General features: G+C 49.7%; 1 protein-coding gene and 1 pseudogene across 1 annotated transcript; both read right to left on the bottom strand.

The window, feature by feature from the left end:
* Positions 1-757: 757 nt before the first annotated feature.
* Positions 758-2,104, bottom strand: LOC150040026 (tripartite motif-containing protein 43 pseudogene; annotated as a pseudogene).
* Positions 2,105-5,451: 3,347 nt separating this feature from the next.
* On the bottom strand, positions 5,452-6,267 carry LOC150040025 (tripartite motif-containing protein 43-like). The gene has a single exon (XM_090327444.1). The coding sequence runs from the start codon at positions 6,265-6,267 to the stop codon at positions 5,452-5,454; it is 816 nt and encodes a 271-aa protein (XP_090183570.1).
* Between the last annotated feature and the right edge of the window lie 8,621 nt (positions 6,268-14,888).

Genomic DNA, 14,888 nt, shown 5'->3' with positions numbered 1-14,888 from the left:
CTAATCTGAGGCAACCATCACACTGAATGAACACCATATTTGAAATGAACTTTATCATTTGGCCTGGGGGGAGGGCGAGGAGCAGGGGCTGCCGGATGTAAACCTTTTAAATTTTAGCTGTTGTATTTAAGACAAACATTTAACAGGACACATAACCCAAACAAACAAGAGTGGACCATCTTCGTCCTCTTTTTCTTTGCAACTGGCACTGGAAATCTGATGGTAAAGTCTGGGTATTGTAATTAGTATTTTGAAAAATGTTTTAAAGCTTATCTCTGTATAATTTGGGTTCACTGATGATGTTTGTAGTTCTTGCATTAAGGAAAAATTTATTTGGGTTTAAACTGTTGGAGTTCTAGGCAGTAATCTTAACTGCAGCAAAAAAAGGACCTCTACTAAAAGGCAAAGGAAGTTCCTTGAGCCCTGAAAAAATTTTCAAATGCAAATAAAGACTAAAGTGTCCCTAGCACCCAAGGAGCAGTGTAGGGGGCCGGGCGGAGTTGCGAGGGGGTTGGGCAGGGAGGGGGTGCCACTCTGTCCGGAGACCAGCCAGGCCACAAGACAAGGGACAGGGGCCACAGAGACACACTGCGTGTTGGAATGGCCCCTGAGGCAGTCTGGGTGGCTCCCCCTTTGCCTGCCATGAAAACAGGAGGGCAAACCCGGGTTTGTGGCGGGTGGCCCACAGCGTGCCGCCCACACTGCTCCTCCTTCCTGCCACCTACAGGGTTCTGGACTCCCTGGAAAGGCTCTCCGCCTAGGGGAATTCGTCAGCGCTGCAAATGAAAGGCCTGACTGGAGAGTGGAAAGGGCCGCTGGGGTATCTCCAGAGAAGGGAACTCTTAGCCACGTTGACAAAACTCACGGTCCCATTGTCTAGGTCCAGAAAGACCCCCACCCGACACACAGGCTTCTCTAGGTAGAGAGGAAGCAGTGGTGAGGTAGTACAGAGAGCGCCAGGACTGCTCCCTGGCACAGAGGAGAGGAGGAAAAGGTCCTGGGATGCATTTGGAGGGAATCCTACAAAATTCCTGCACAGCCCCAAAGCCCAGGAGGAAGAGTCGTCCACGCTGAGCTCCCAGTAATGTTTCCCCGAGATGAAGACCGGGGCGCCGAGAGCAAGCCTGCAGCCGGCTCCTTCCTCCCTGGAATCTGTGAGTTCCCGGGCCCCTCGAGAGGTCCTCCCGTGACCAGGCAGCAGAGGTGGACTCTGTATCCAGGGCCCGAAGGTCACCGTCCCTCGTTACCGACTGAGGGTCTCTGTCAGTCCGAGAACGGAAGGAGGACTGAGCTGCGGCTCCACGGGCTGGGGCATGAAACGCAAGGCGCACTTACAGCTTTCCAGAGCATCTTCCAACTGATGGAGGAGTTCCATATCTGCCTTTTGGTAGGCTGTCATCAAGTCCTGGTACACCTGCCTCAGGTGAGCCTGCTTCTGGAGAAAGTGCCGCTCCACTGTCCACAGTTGCTCTAAACCCCTCCTTCCTTGGTTGAGAAAGCTTTCTACAAGTGGTCCTTCGCCTTCCCCCTGGAGACTGGGGTGGGGCGCCACCACGTACAATTCCGCCTTCATCTCTCCGTGTCTGCTCACAAACCAAATCCACCGATCCACGATTTCCCTCCCCTCCTCTAGGTTTCTCTGGTTTTCTTCTTTCTTCTCCCACAAAGTTTCCATGTGCTCTAAGATCACCTCCCGTTTCTCCTTAGCCGCGCTCTCCACTGGTGGGTGTGTGTGACCCCTGTGCTCCCGAGACTGGGAGCAGTGCTCACACAGCAAGTTCTTGTTCTCCTCACAGAACATGTGCTTGGTCACCCGGTGGGTCCCACACTGGTGCTCCTGGGAGCTCAGGAATCGCCGGAGGCTGGCTATTCGCACGGCGGAGACCAGCCTGCTCAAACCCACATTGCTTCGCACTTCTCCTTGCTGGGAGGGCTCCCTGCACGCAGGGCACCTGGCCGGAGTCGTGGCTTCTGCCCAGGCAAGGCGGAGACAGGGGCGACAGAAAGTGTGCCCACAGTTGATGGTGACCGGGTCCATCAACGTGTCCATGCAGATGAGGCATCTCACCTCTTCCTGGAAGGCTCGAGCAAGGACCGATTCCATCTTTCCCAAGAGCGCAATTCTAAAGAGCACGTTCTCCCGCCGCCGCTGCTGCCTTGATCCTCGGTACCAGGAGGCTGGCTGGTTCTGGCTGCAGCAGGGTCTGCTCCAAAGACAACTTCCCCTGGCTTCCAGCCCTTTTACAGGCTGAGGTGCTGTGGCCCGAGAGGGGGATGTGCGCTCCCAGGGGTGGTGTCTCAGGCATTCTCATTAGCATATCAACCACACTGGCCAGGCACCACCTGGCCACCACTCCTTTGCTTAGGCTTTCTGCCACTGGCTTCTAACTAGGTCCTCCAAACACGACTGGCTTATTCCTCTTCGCGTTCCACAGGGATTCCTTCTGCTTATACACATGCTGTCCAACAACCACTCGAGTGCAGGAAGTTTCTCTGACTTGGGGAAGGGACAGGGGGATCACAGTGACCCCCGGTGGAGTGCGGATCACAGTGACCCCCGGTGGAGTGCGGAGGCGAGGGGAGGGGAGGGGAGGGAAGCGGGGCAGGGGAGGAGGCCCCGGGGGGATGGATCCCAGGCTGAGTCTCGCCCATGGACACCACCGTGTTCAAAAACAGAATGTGGTTTTGCTTCTGAGGTCGGGGGTGGGAGGGATGGATGGGGACTGGCCGATGGGGAGGGAGCAGGAAGAGAGCAGGCAGGAGAGCAGGCAGGGGAGGGTAGAACAGCTGGAGCCCGCGCAGGTTGCCCCCAGCCCCTTGGGGCCAGGAAATCTCCACTCCTAGGTCTGCTGTGTCTTCGGGGCTTCACCAAGCCCCGAGGTGGGTTCTGACACCCAAAAACAATGCAACCCTCATGGAGCAGTAAAGTGGTGTAGGTACAATGGGGTGGACACCATGGTGTCTAGAACCAGCCAGGAGACACAGGCAAGGGACAGGGTTCACTGAGACACATGGCATGGTGGGAATGGCCCCTGAGTCGAGGTGGGGTGGCCCTCCGCTTCGACCATCGCAAACACATCCTGGCAGACCCGGCCTTGGAGCTGGTGTTGATGCACAGGGTACCGCCCAGACCGATCCTCCTTCCTGCTGTCTGGAAGGCCCTGGAAAGGCTCTTGCTTCCCTTAGGGGAATGGGTCCCCGCTAGAAATGGAAGGCCGTAAAGGAGAGTGGAAGGAGCCAATGGGGTGTCTCCAGAGAGGGGAATTCTTAGGCACACTAGCTAAACCCGCGGTTCAGTTGTCCAGATCCAGAAAGGCCCGCACCAGACCCAGAGGCTTCTCTAGGTAGAGACCAGTCACTGGCGCTGTAGTAGAGAAAGCGCCAGGAGTGGCCCCTGGCACCGAGGAGAGGAGGGATAGCTCCTGGGATGCCTTGGCAGGGAATCCTACTGAATTCTTCAGGCCTCTCAAATCTCCATCCCTCTCAGCCACACAACTCTCATTTATGTCCTAAAGGGGTCAACTCCTTCCACTTCCTCAATCCTCTCAACCCTCCCAACTCTCTGAACACCCTGGATTCTGTCATCCCTCCTAACCCTCTCCAAACCCTCCCCTAAGTCTCCCAACCCGCACAACCCTCATAACACTCCCAAGGCTCTCAACAATCTGAACCCTCTTAACTCCTGACAGTCTAAAATCTCTCGACCCTCCCAACCCTTTCCTAACTTTTCCTAACCTCTCTCCATGATCCCTCAACAATCTCAAATCTCAACACACTCAACCCACTCAGATCGCTTAACACTCTTCACTCTCCACTGACTCGCTCAACCACTGGAGACTCTCAACCCTTTCCAAAATCTCTCCCGAACGTCTTCTCAAACCCTTAGCTCTCCCAAAACCCTCAAGCCTCTCAATCAACCATCCCTACCCACTCAGTACTCTCAACTCTCATACCTCACACCGAGTCCTCCCAACCCTCTCATCCATATCAACCCTCTCATTCTCTCAAGTCTCCCCATTCTCCAATGTTCTCAAATCTCCAAGCCTCTCAAATCTCTCAACCCTCTCTACCCCACCGACCCTCTTCCACCTTTCAGTCCCCTCCACCCTCTCAAATCTCGGAACCTTCTCCTAACACTCCCATTGCTCTTAACACTCCCAATCCTCTCAGCACTCTACCCTCCTCATCTCACTCAACTCTGTGTCCTAACCCCCTGCACTCACTCAAATCCCCCCATCTTCTCACCTCAATCCACTCACTCAGTTCACTCAAGTCTGTGAACCCTGTGGACTCCGTTCCAACTCTTTCAACCTGTGGGGCTACCTAGCTAGTGGAAAACAGGCAGGCCTAGGCTACTACCTGTGGCCCCGTGATACTGTGCCTTGGGCACATACACCACCCCACCCCAGCCCCCACCCCGGCACAACCAGTGATGTAAGCAGTCCGGAGCTAGAGCGCTCAGGGGCTCTCCCCGCCTGGAGCAGGAGCTCCAAAAACTCCCCACAAGTGGGACGTGTCTAAGGACATGGTGGACTGGCAGTCACATTCAGTAAAGACCAAACACCTGCTGCTGGTAGGATGTGGTGGCCACCGCTCAATCTGGATTGGGCACGTGAACACGTTTTCTAAACTAAAGTTACATCTGCACCGAGACTCCGGTCTCCAGAGTCTGTGTCCCCGGGATGATTCGTGGACACCACCGCCATTCCCCCCCCCACCGCCCGCCTACACTTCCGAGAAGGACCCCAACATCAACCCTCTCAAGCCTCTCGACCCTCTCCCCTCTCTCCTAAATCTCCTAACCATCTCAGCCATTTCACCTCACTCAATCTTCTCAACACTCTCTCTCCTCTCACAGCTCTCAACTCTTCCTGAAACCTCTCAAACACCCACGGGCTAACCCGAGGCAACCTTTACGCTGAATATACAACGTGTTTGTAATGAACTTTATTATTTGGCCTGTGGGGGAGGGCGAGGAGCGGGGGTTGCCGGATGTGGTGGACTCTGGAGGAGACGTGGTTGGGGAGGGGATAAGAGGTGGAGCCCGAGGAATTTCCCTCCATGCCCATGGTGGTGGAAAACCTCCATGACCATAAGGCCAGCTGAGCCTTATGGTCTTCTCCCAGGCCGAGGTGGGTTGGGCCTACCGAACCCAATTCAGCACCCAAGGAGCAGTGTAGGGTGCCGGGCGGGGTGGCGAGGGGGTTGGGCAGGGAGGGGGTGCCACGCTGTCTGGAGACCAGCCAGGCCACAAGACAAGGGACAGGGGCCACAGAGACACACTGCGTGTTGGAATGGCCCCTGAGGCAGTCTGGGTGGCTCCCCCTTTGCCTGCCATGAAAACAGGAGGGCAAACCCGGCCTTGTGGCGGGTGGCCCACAGCGTGCCGCCCACATTGCTCCTCCTTCCTGCCACCTACAGGGTTCTGGACTCCCTGGAAAGGCTCTCCGCCTAGGGGAATGGGCTGGCACTGCAAATGAAAGGCCTGACTGGAGAGTGGAAGGAGCCGCTGGGGTAACTCCAGAGAAGGGAACTCTTAGCCACGTTGACAAAACTCACGGTCCCATTGTCTAGGTCCAGAAAGACCCCCACCCGACACACAGGCTTCTCTAGGTAGAGAGGAAGCAGTGGTGAGGTAGTACAGAGAGCGCCAGGACTGCTTCCTGGCACAGAGGAGAGGAGGAAAAGGTCCTGGGATGCATTTGGAGGGAATCCTACAAAATTCCTGCACAGCCCCAAAGCCCAGGAGGAAGAGTCGTCCACGCTGAGCTCCCAGTAATGTTTCCCCGAGATGAAGACCGGGGCGCCAAGAGCAAGCCTGCAGCCGGCTCCTTCCTCCCTGGAATCTGCGTGTCCCCGGGCTCCTCGAGAGGTCCTCCCGTGACCAGGCAGCAGAGGTGGACTCTGTATCCAGGGACCGAAGATCACCGTCCCTCGGTACCAGCTGAGCGTCTCTGTCAGTCCGGGAACGGAAGGAGGACTGAGCCGCGGCTCCATGGGCTGGGGCATGAAACGCAAGGCGCACTTACAGCTTTCCAGAGCATCTTCCAACTGCTGGAGGAGTTCCACATCTGCCTTTTGGTAGGCTGTCATCAAGTCCTGGTACACCTGCCTCAGGTGAGCCTGCTTCTGGAGAAAGTGCCGCTCCACTGTCCACAGTTGCTCTAAACCCCTCCTTCCTTGGTTGAGAAAGCTTTCTACAAGTGGTCCTTCGCCTTCCCCCTGGAGACTGGGGTGGGGCGCCACCACGTACAATTCCGCCGTCATCTCTCCGTGTCTGCTCACAAACCAAATCCACCGATCCACGATTTCCCTCCCCTCCTCTAGGTTTCTCTGGTTTTCTTCTTTCTTCTCCCACAAAGTTTCCATGTGCTCTAAGATCACCTCCCGTTTCTCCTCAGCCGCCCTCTCCACTGGTGGGTGTGTGTGACCCCTGTGCTCCCGAGCCTGGGAGCAGTGCTCACACAGCAGGTTCTTGTCCTCCTCACAGACCATGTGCTTGGTCACCCGGTGGGTCCCACACTGGTGCTCCTGCGAGCTCAGGAATCACCGGAGGCTGGCTTTTCGCACGGCGGAGACCACCCTGCTCAAACCCACCATTTTTCGCACTTGTCCTTGCTGGAAGGGCTCCCTGCACGCAGGGCACCTGGCCGGAGTCGTGGCTTCTGCCCAGGCAAGGCGGAGACAGGGGCGACAGAAAGTGTGCCCACAGTTGATGGTGACTGGGTCCATCAACGTGTCCATGCAGATGAGGCATCTCACCTCTTCCTGGAAGGCTCGAGCAAGGACCGATTCCATCTTTCCCAAGAGCGCAATTCTAAAGAGCACGTTCTCCCGCCGCCGCTGCTGCCTTGATCCTCGGTACCAGGAGGCTGGCTGGTTCTGGCTGCAGCAGGGTCTGCTCCAAAGACATCCTCCCCTGGCTTCCAGCCCTTTTATAGGCTGAGGTGCTGTGGCCAGAGAGAGAGATGTGCACTCCCAGGGGTGGTGCCTCAGGCGATCTCATTTGCATATCAACCACACTGGCCAGGCACCACGTGGCCACCACTCCTTTCCTTAGGCTTTCTGCCACTGGCTTCTAACTAGGTCCTCCAAACACGACTGGGGTATTCCTCTTCGCGTTCCACAGGGATTCCTTCTGCTTATACACATGCTGTCCAACAACCACTCGAGTGCGGGAAGTTTCTCTGACTTGGGGAAGGGACAGGGGGATCACAGTGACCCCGGTGGAGTGCGGAGGCGAGGGGAGGGGAGAGGAGGGAAGCGGGGCAGGGGAGGAGGCCCCGGGGGGATGGATCCCAGGCTAAGAGTCTCGCCCACGGACACCACCGTGTTCAAAAACAGAATGTGGTTTTGCTTCTGAGGTCGAGGGTGGGAGGGATGGATGGGGACTGGCCGATGGGGAGGGAGCAGGAAGAGAGCAGGCAGGAGAGCAGGCAGGGGAGGGTAGAACAGCTGGAGCCCGCGCAGGTTGCCCCCAGCCCCTTGGGGCCAGGAAATCTCCACTCCTAGGTCTGCTGTGTCTTCGGGGCTTCACCAAGCCCCGAGGTGGGTTCTGACACCCAAAAACAATGCAACCCTCATGGAGCAGTAAAGTGGTGTAGGTACAATGGGGTGGACACCATGGTGTCTAGAACCAGCCAGGAGACACAGGCAAGGTGAGAAATATACAATCTCCCCATAATGTAATAATAACCAATAGTAACCACTCTAAATCACCTTCACAACACAAACATCTTCCAATTTACTAAAAGAATGGCCTTTAGAATAGTGCAAGTAGCTGCAGTTTATACAATGGGCTGGAAAACAGCCAACAGGATGTTGAATGATTGCGGTTTGAGTTGGTTCGAGTCAGTGAAAATGTATACATTATGAACCTGAATAAGAGGAGGAAATTCCAGGAATAAAACAATAAAATATGGCCAGGAACAAGACATGTAGTCAACTGCCTGTTTAACCAAGTGGAAAATCCAATAAACCCCTAGCTGAGTCTTACCTAATGTGATTATATCCAATCATTACCCTGTAACTATGCTTCTGCTTCTGTGACCTGCTTCAGCCACCCATAAATATCCCCCTCTCCCCAGCCTAGGTGCGCAAGTCTCCTAGGAGATCTTGTTGCCCCGGGCGCCCGTGTTCCCAAATAAACCTCTTGCTGTTTGCATCCGACTGCGTGGACTCGCTGTTCCTTGGGAAGGGGGCTCCGTCTGGAAGACGTCCCGCTGAGTCGGGGGTCTAACATTTGGAGGCCCCAGTGAGATTGGAGACCCCCACCCAGGGACCACCGACCCACCTCCGGGAGGTAAGCTGGCCAGCAAATTTTTGTTGTTTTCTGTATGTCTTGTCTTATGTTAAGAGTATTTCTGGAATCTGTGACTCGGCAGTGTCAATCTGTATCTGGCGGACCCGTGGAGGAGCTGACGAGCTCGTACTCCCGACCGCAGCCCCTGGGAGACGTCCCTGGGGCATCTGGTGTCAGATTTCTGACCCGTCCGGTTTCCCCTTTTGGAGCTTCGTCTCAGTCTGAGGACTCTTCAGTCCAGCTGATAAGGGAAACGTCTGGGTTTCTTCCAAACACCAGTTTACTTTCGGTTTTGGAAAGAAGCCGTATTGTGAAGTTTTTTTGTCTGTTGTGTATTTTTGTTTCTTGTGTTAATTGTGACGGGACTGAAACTGACTACTAACATGGGACAGACTGTGACAACCCCTTTAAGTTTAACTTTACAGCCCTGGAAGGATGTGCGGACCGTGGCCAGCAATCTGTCAGTGGAAGTCCGCAAAGACAGATGGATGACTTTCTGAAGTGTGTTGCCCTTTGTGTCTGTTTAATTGTTGTGTTTATGGTGACGGGACTGGGACTGACTATTAATATGGGACAGTCTGTGACTGCTGCCATGTATGCCATCAAAATTTGGGGTACTTAAAGGTCTCTGCTTCTGTCTTGTTTTATGAGATGTTTTTTTTTTGTTGTTGTTGTCTAGTTTTATTTTCAAAATTGGTACCAATCTTAAATATGGATCCTTGCAATCTTTGTGTGTGTATTCTGGGCAGTTGTAACAAGCCCTAGAAAAATAAATCACTGCTAAGTTGCCTTGTAAAAAGTTTTGTTTTGAACCTGGTTCTCTGCCGGGGCCTCCCGGCAGCAAATTGGGGTTCCTGAAATAAGGGGCAGGGACTGGAAAAATTAGAAGAGAGACAAACACATCGGGTCCAGGAGGTCTGCAGCCCAAGCAAAAACTGCCGCCTCGTTTATTCTTAACACAAAGTTTTTATCCCCTCCCGAGACCAGGGCCCTCCCAGGTGTTACATCCAGATCGTTAATCAGGGAGCTGTTGAGGGTTACATTCATATGGTAAATCTCAGATCAATTGAACAGGAGAAGGCCAAAAAACAATAAGACAATCAAGCAATTATCTGATGCAAATCAAAGTACAGTTTGTTTCCACTCTTGCTCCCGACATATCCCCCGTGTTTATTTTAAAAGAAACACAAGTGCAATTTCTATTCTTTTCACTATCTCTAATATCTCATTATCCTGTCTCACTTTCCAAAAATGACTGGTCCCTTCATCTAAAGGGGATAGATGGGCGGAGATTCGGCTTCTGTGACTTCTTCAAGCTGACTCAGGGGCGTTGTCTCTGTGCTTGACCAGGGACCTTAAAAAGCCTAGCCTGTTTATTAGGGATTGCAAGGATTAGATATCAGGAATAATAATTTACTCCAAACTAGAGATCATATTTGACATTTAACAACTGCACAAACCATCTTTGGCTACAATAGTGTAGTTACATAGCACCCATTTGCAAAAGCCTTTTCTTGATTGTCTGGGGAACTAAATTTCTGCAACCTTAACAATGCTTCAGTTGTCAGATCTAAACAGATTAATAGAGACACAAGTCTCAGATCCACAAACTTTTCCTGAATTTGTGGCTGGTGTCAAAAATAAATAGATAAATAAATAAATAAAAATTTTGCTCAATTAGGGCTTTAAACTATCCACTATCACAGAAGATTGACAAGTTCCTGCCCAGTTATGAAAGGCACGGGCATTAGTAAGGCATGCTTACAAACTATTCTATGACCTCCCGGCTCTGATTAATTTGATCGGCCAAGCACAAGTGACTAAGATCTGACACCATCTCTGCCATCCAAGCAGAGGCTTTCTGCGTCGTGTCCCAGTAGAGTTTCCCCACACAGGGATAAATGTCCCATTGGCAATTCACTTGCTTAGTTGCTGGACTTGAACTCAGGGCTTGGGCACTGTCCCTCAGCTCTCCAGCTCAAGGCTAGCACCCTGCCACTGTGAGTCCTGAGCTTGGTGCTTGAGTGCTGTCCCCCAGCTGTTCAGCTCAGAGCTAGCACTCTGCGGCTTCAAGCTCCAAAGCAACTCTGCCTTAATAGCACTCTGCTGCCAGATTAGACACCACAATCTCACAGGGACTTTGCTTTGCCCGGGGTTGGCTCAAAACTGCAGTTTTCAGATCAGTGAGTCCTACGAACGGCCATGTATCTCCAATAGAGCAACAAGGTGGTAGACACAGAAATAGTCTCTAAGCATGAGCTTACCTAGAACCTGGAAAAGGCCAAAGTTACATCTGAATAAGGATTGCTGTTCTTCTCCAATGGGCTAGCTGGAAGTTACAAGAGCAAGCTGAAATAGCAATTAAGCAATTACTTTGGTAGTCCTGATTTTCCTTTTCTCTCTTTCTTTAAACATATAAGACAACTTCACTTTCAAATATTGTTTAGAAACCCATTTCCAATGTTCTTAATAACTTTTACTGATACTGGCTTAAACAATTAACACCTTAGCCTTTATTTGCAATTGAAAAACCTTTAAGGGCACAAAGAGCTCCTGCCCTCAGGCCCCCTAGGGCCCAAGGCACTCCTCTTGCCTTTTAGAAAAAAGGGGCTCTTATGCAGTTTAGATTACTGTCTAAAACTCCAACGACAGTTTAAACTCAAATAACAGTTTTTCCCTAATGCAAGAACTATAGACATCAGTGCACCAAAAGTCCAAGTCTGGACTTAGTTTTCTTCCTTTTTTTTTTTTTTTAACATTCCTTTAAAATACTAATCACATTATCCACATTTTACCATCAGATTTCTAGTGTCAGTTTGCAAGAAAGGACAGGCAAAGTTTCTGACGTTAATGAACAATTTTACATTTAAATCTCTAGTACATGTTTCCAAACTTTAACTTAAAGTAATAAATCCCAAATTCCCTAACACCTCTGAGCTGAACAGGATACAATGTTTACAATGTAAACAGCTGTATGCCCTGCAATAAAATGCAGATTTCAGGATCTAGAAAAATATTTACCAGTTTTTCTTTAAGACAACACAATAATTCTTTGAGACATTGTAAAACATCCAAACCTAATATTTTTCTTGAAGTTTTAAGCTTAGATTTACCCAATTGTCTTTGTGTTTAAGTATAAATTTATCCTTTTTTTTTTTCAGCATGCTGACAATTTAACCTTGAACATGTTCACTCACTCATTCACACACATTCATACTCAAAGATCATAAAGCGCGCAAAATTAATATCGGCCGTTCAATTTCCGGAAGTTTGTGTCAAGAGAGTTTTGCCAATTTTACTCTTACAGGTGAGAACCAGGTTCGAAACAAAACTTTTTGCAAGGCAGCTTAGCTGGAATTTATTTTTCCAGGGCTTGTTACAACTGCAGACATGGGGGAGCGGCCATGCTAGGCCCAGAAATGTTCAAATAAATAACAAGGATGTGTGCTTGAGTACGCACAGAAAAACCATAAGGACCCACACTTAGAAATGGTACCAATTTTAAAGACAAAAACTGGACAAAGAAAAATATGTAACATGAACAAGACAGAGAAGCGGAGACTTTTAAATAATCAGACATTGACATATAACAAGAAAATTGGACTCAATCAGATACACTTAACAGCTAATTTTAGATTTAGACATGTCTTGCTGGTGGGACTCTCTGGTATGCCTTGATATTGACAAGAAACTCAGAAGGGGAAGGGGGGTCAAGGCGTCCCTTGACCACCCAGGCCTCTATTTTAGGCCCACAGTGCACCCCCTTTTTTTTTTTAAAAATAAAATAAAATAAAATGGAATAAAAAAAATAAAACAAAACACAGACATACAGGGGGTCGGCCGACTTCTACTTACCTCTGGAGGCCTTTGCTTTTCACCTGGGCATCTTTTACAAAAAAGGTTATAAAGAAGAGGGATGGTAAAGACAAAATAATGTCACATATTAAATTGTGTAGAGTCAATGAATATGTTAAATGGTCCCTACATAATAGTAAAAGGAGGAGAAACACAGCTCATATGAATGTGTGGAACAAGTGGATCAGTAGCAGTCCCAATAGACATGCACGAATAACTCAGGTCCTTTCCACGTCGCAGGATGCACGACTGGAGGGTTGGGGGTGTAGGCCCAGTGAGTCGCTGCTTGGATGGCCACTGTCACTCTCCACGATCCGAACGCAGCGTTCAGGCAGCCAGCGGGCGTCATTTTCTCCTTGTGAAAAAACACATACATGCCCTCGACCCCAGGTTAGAACAGGATCGGGTCCATGCCAAGCACCAGTTAGGGGATCCTTCCACTTCACTAAGGCAAAAGGACGCTGCTCTCTTTTTTCCCAGAATCGCTGAGCAGCAGATAAATTATTTGAATCCAAATTCAAAAAATTTAAAACAAATAAAGCATGATTAAGTATATTCACAGGGGTAGCGGGATACGACTCCCCTTTCTGTATTTTAGCAATTTGGTGTTTTAATAATCCATTAGCTCTCTCCACGATGCCTTGACCTTGAGGATTGTAAGGAATGCCTGTAATATGAGTGATATTATAGGAACGGCAGAAGGATTGAAATGCTCGGCTTGCATAGCCAGGGCCATTATCTGTTTTTATTTGAGAGGGAATCCCCATCACAGCAAAGCATCGAATGCAGTGAGAAATACAATGTTTAGTGGCTTCCCCAGCAAGGGGGGTGGCCAAGATAAAATTAGAATAAGTATCTACAGTAACATGAACATATTTTAATCGGCCAAATGATGGAACATGCGTGACATCCATCTGCCAAATGTGATTAGAAAGCAGTCCTCGTGGATTTATACCTAAATGGGGGGCTGGTGAAAAAGGGACACAGTTGGAGCAAGTCTTAACTATTTGCCTCGCTGTTTCCCTAGATAATTTGAACTGTCGGCGCAAGGCTCGACTGTTTTGATGGTGGATGGCATGTGACTGCTTAGCAAGTTCAACCTGAGTTAAGTAAACTCTGGTGGCAGAGTCAGTGACCGCATTGCCTTCACTTAAAGGGCCAGGAAGATTAGTGTGAGCTCGAACAAAGCCAAAAAAACAGGGGTGGTTGCGAGAACAAAGCAAAGTTTGTATTTGGCGAAATTGGGTCTGAATATTGGAGTTAGTAGTTCCAATAAAGGGAACAGTTTCTATGACTTGAAGAGCACGAATTACATATTGACTGTCTGAGTATAAGTTAAAGGGCTCGTCTTGTAACAGGACGAGTGCCTGTAAAACAGCCTCTAACTCCACCTCTTGGGCGGAGGAAAAACCTGTAACCCAAGATTGAGTTTTCCCATTAATGGTCAAAGCAGCCGTTCCATTTGAGGATCCATCTGTAAATACCAAAGCGGCAGAAGATAAAGGCGAGGCCTGTACTATGGAAGGAAATAGAAACGTATGACACGCAGCAAATTGGAGAAGTTTGTTAGACGGGTAGTGATGCAAAATTTTTCCCATATAATTGGCCCAAGCAATGGCCCAAGGATCGCAATGGGCGAATAGCCAATCTTGTTGTTGTAAATTATATGGGACACAGATAAAATGAGGTTCCTGACCTAAATATTTACGTGAATCCACTCGGCACATGTGTATCAGATTAGCTACCAATTCGTAGTAGGGGGTCAGCACTTTGCCGGGTGTTGATGGTAGATAAAGCCATAAAAGTGGGCCATCCTGCCACAATACAGCAGTTGGGGAGTGAGAAGTAGCTAAAATGTAAACTCCCCAGGGTTTAGAATAGTCACAATAGGTCATTTGTTGCTGGGAAATTGCCTTTTCTACAATTTGGATGGCCCTCCTGGCGTCAGGATTTAATTCGCGCAAGGATGTAGGGTTGGTATCTCCTTTTAAGAGATCAAAGAGGGGTTTTAACTCTCCTGTGGAGAGCTTTAGATAAGGCTGAAGCCAATTTATATCTCCTAAGAATTGCTGAAAATCATGAAGAGTTCTTAAGTGTGAAGTTTTTAATTGTATTTTTTGGCTTTTAAAATCGTGTGGGCCTAATATATGGCCTAGATATGTAAAAGGCGGGTGTTCCTGAACCTTTTCAGCTGCTATTACAAGGCCAAAGAGGCTCAGATCCTGCTTTAGTTGTCCAAAGGCTTGTCGTACGACGATAGGGTCAGAACAAGCCAACAAGATGTCATCCATATAATGAACAATATAAACAGAAGAAAATTTTTCACGAGTGGAAGAAATGGCTCTAGCCACAAAACTTTGACATAAAGTTGGGCTATTTGCCATGCCCTGTGGGAGCACAAGCCAGTGATATCGCTTCATGGGTTCTTTAAAATTAACAGAGGGGACGCTGAAGGCAAAGCGCTTACAGTCTTGAGGCGCCAGGGGTATAGTATAGAAACAATCCTTCAAATCTATAATAATCTTATAAGTATCCTTTGGGATTGCCATGGGTGAAGGCAAGCCAGGCTGTAGGGCCCCCATCAGTTCCATTGTGGCATTTATTTTTCTCAGATCCTGTAACAGCCTCCATTTACCTGACTTTTTCTTTATAACAAAAATTGGAGAATTCCATGGAGAGTTAGAAGGGGCCACATGCCCCAAATCCAGCTGCTCCTGTACCAGCTGCTGTA

This window comes from Megascapheus bottae, unplaced genomic scaffold, assembly GCF_031878675.1.
Source record: "Megascapheus bottae isolate mThoBot1 unplaced genomic scaffold, mThoBot2.hap1 HAP1_SCAFFOLD_163, whole genome shotgun sequence".
In the NCBI taxonomy this organism is placed as follows: Eukaryota; Metazoa; Chordata; class Mammalia; order Rodentia; family Geomyidae; genus Megascapheus; species Megascapheus bottae.
Note: the sequence above shows the minus strand (reverse complement) of the source record. Positions and strands in the feature narration are given on the sequence as shown.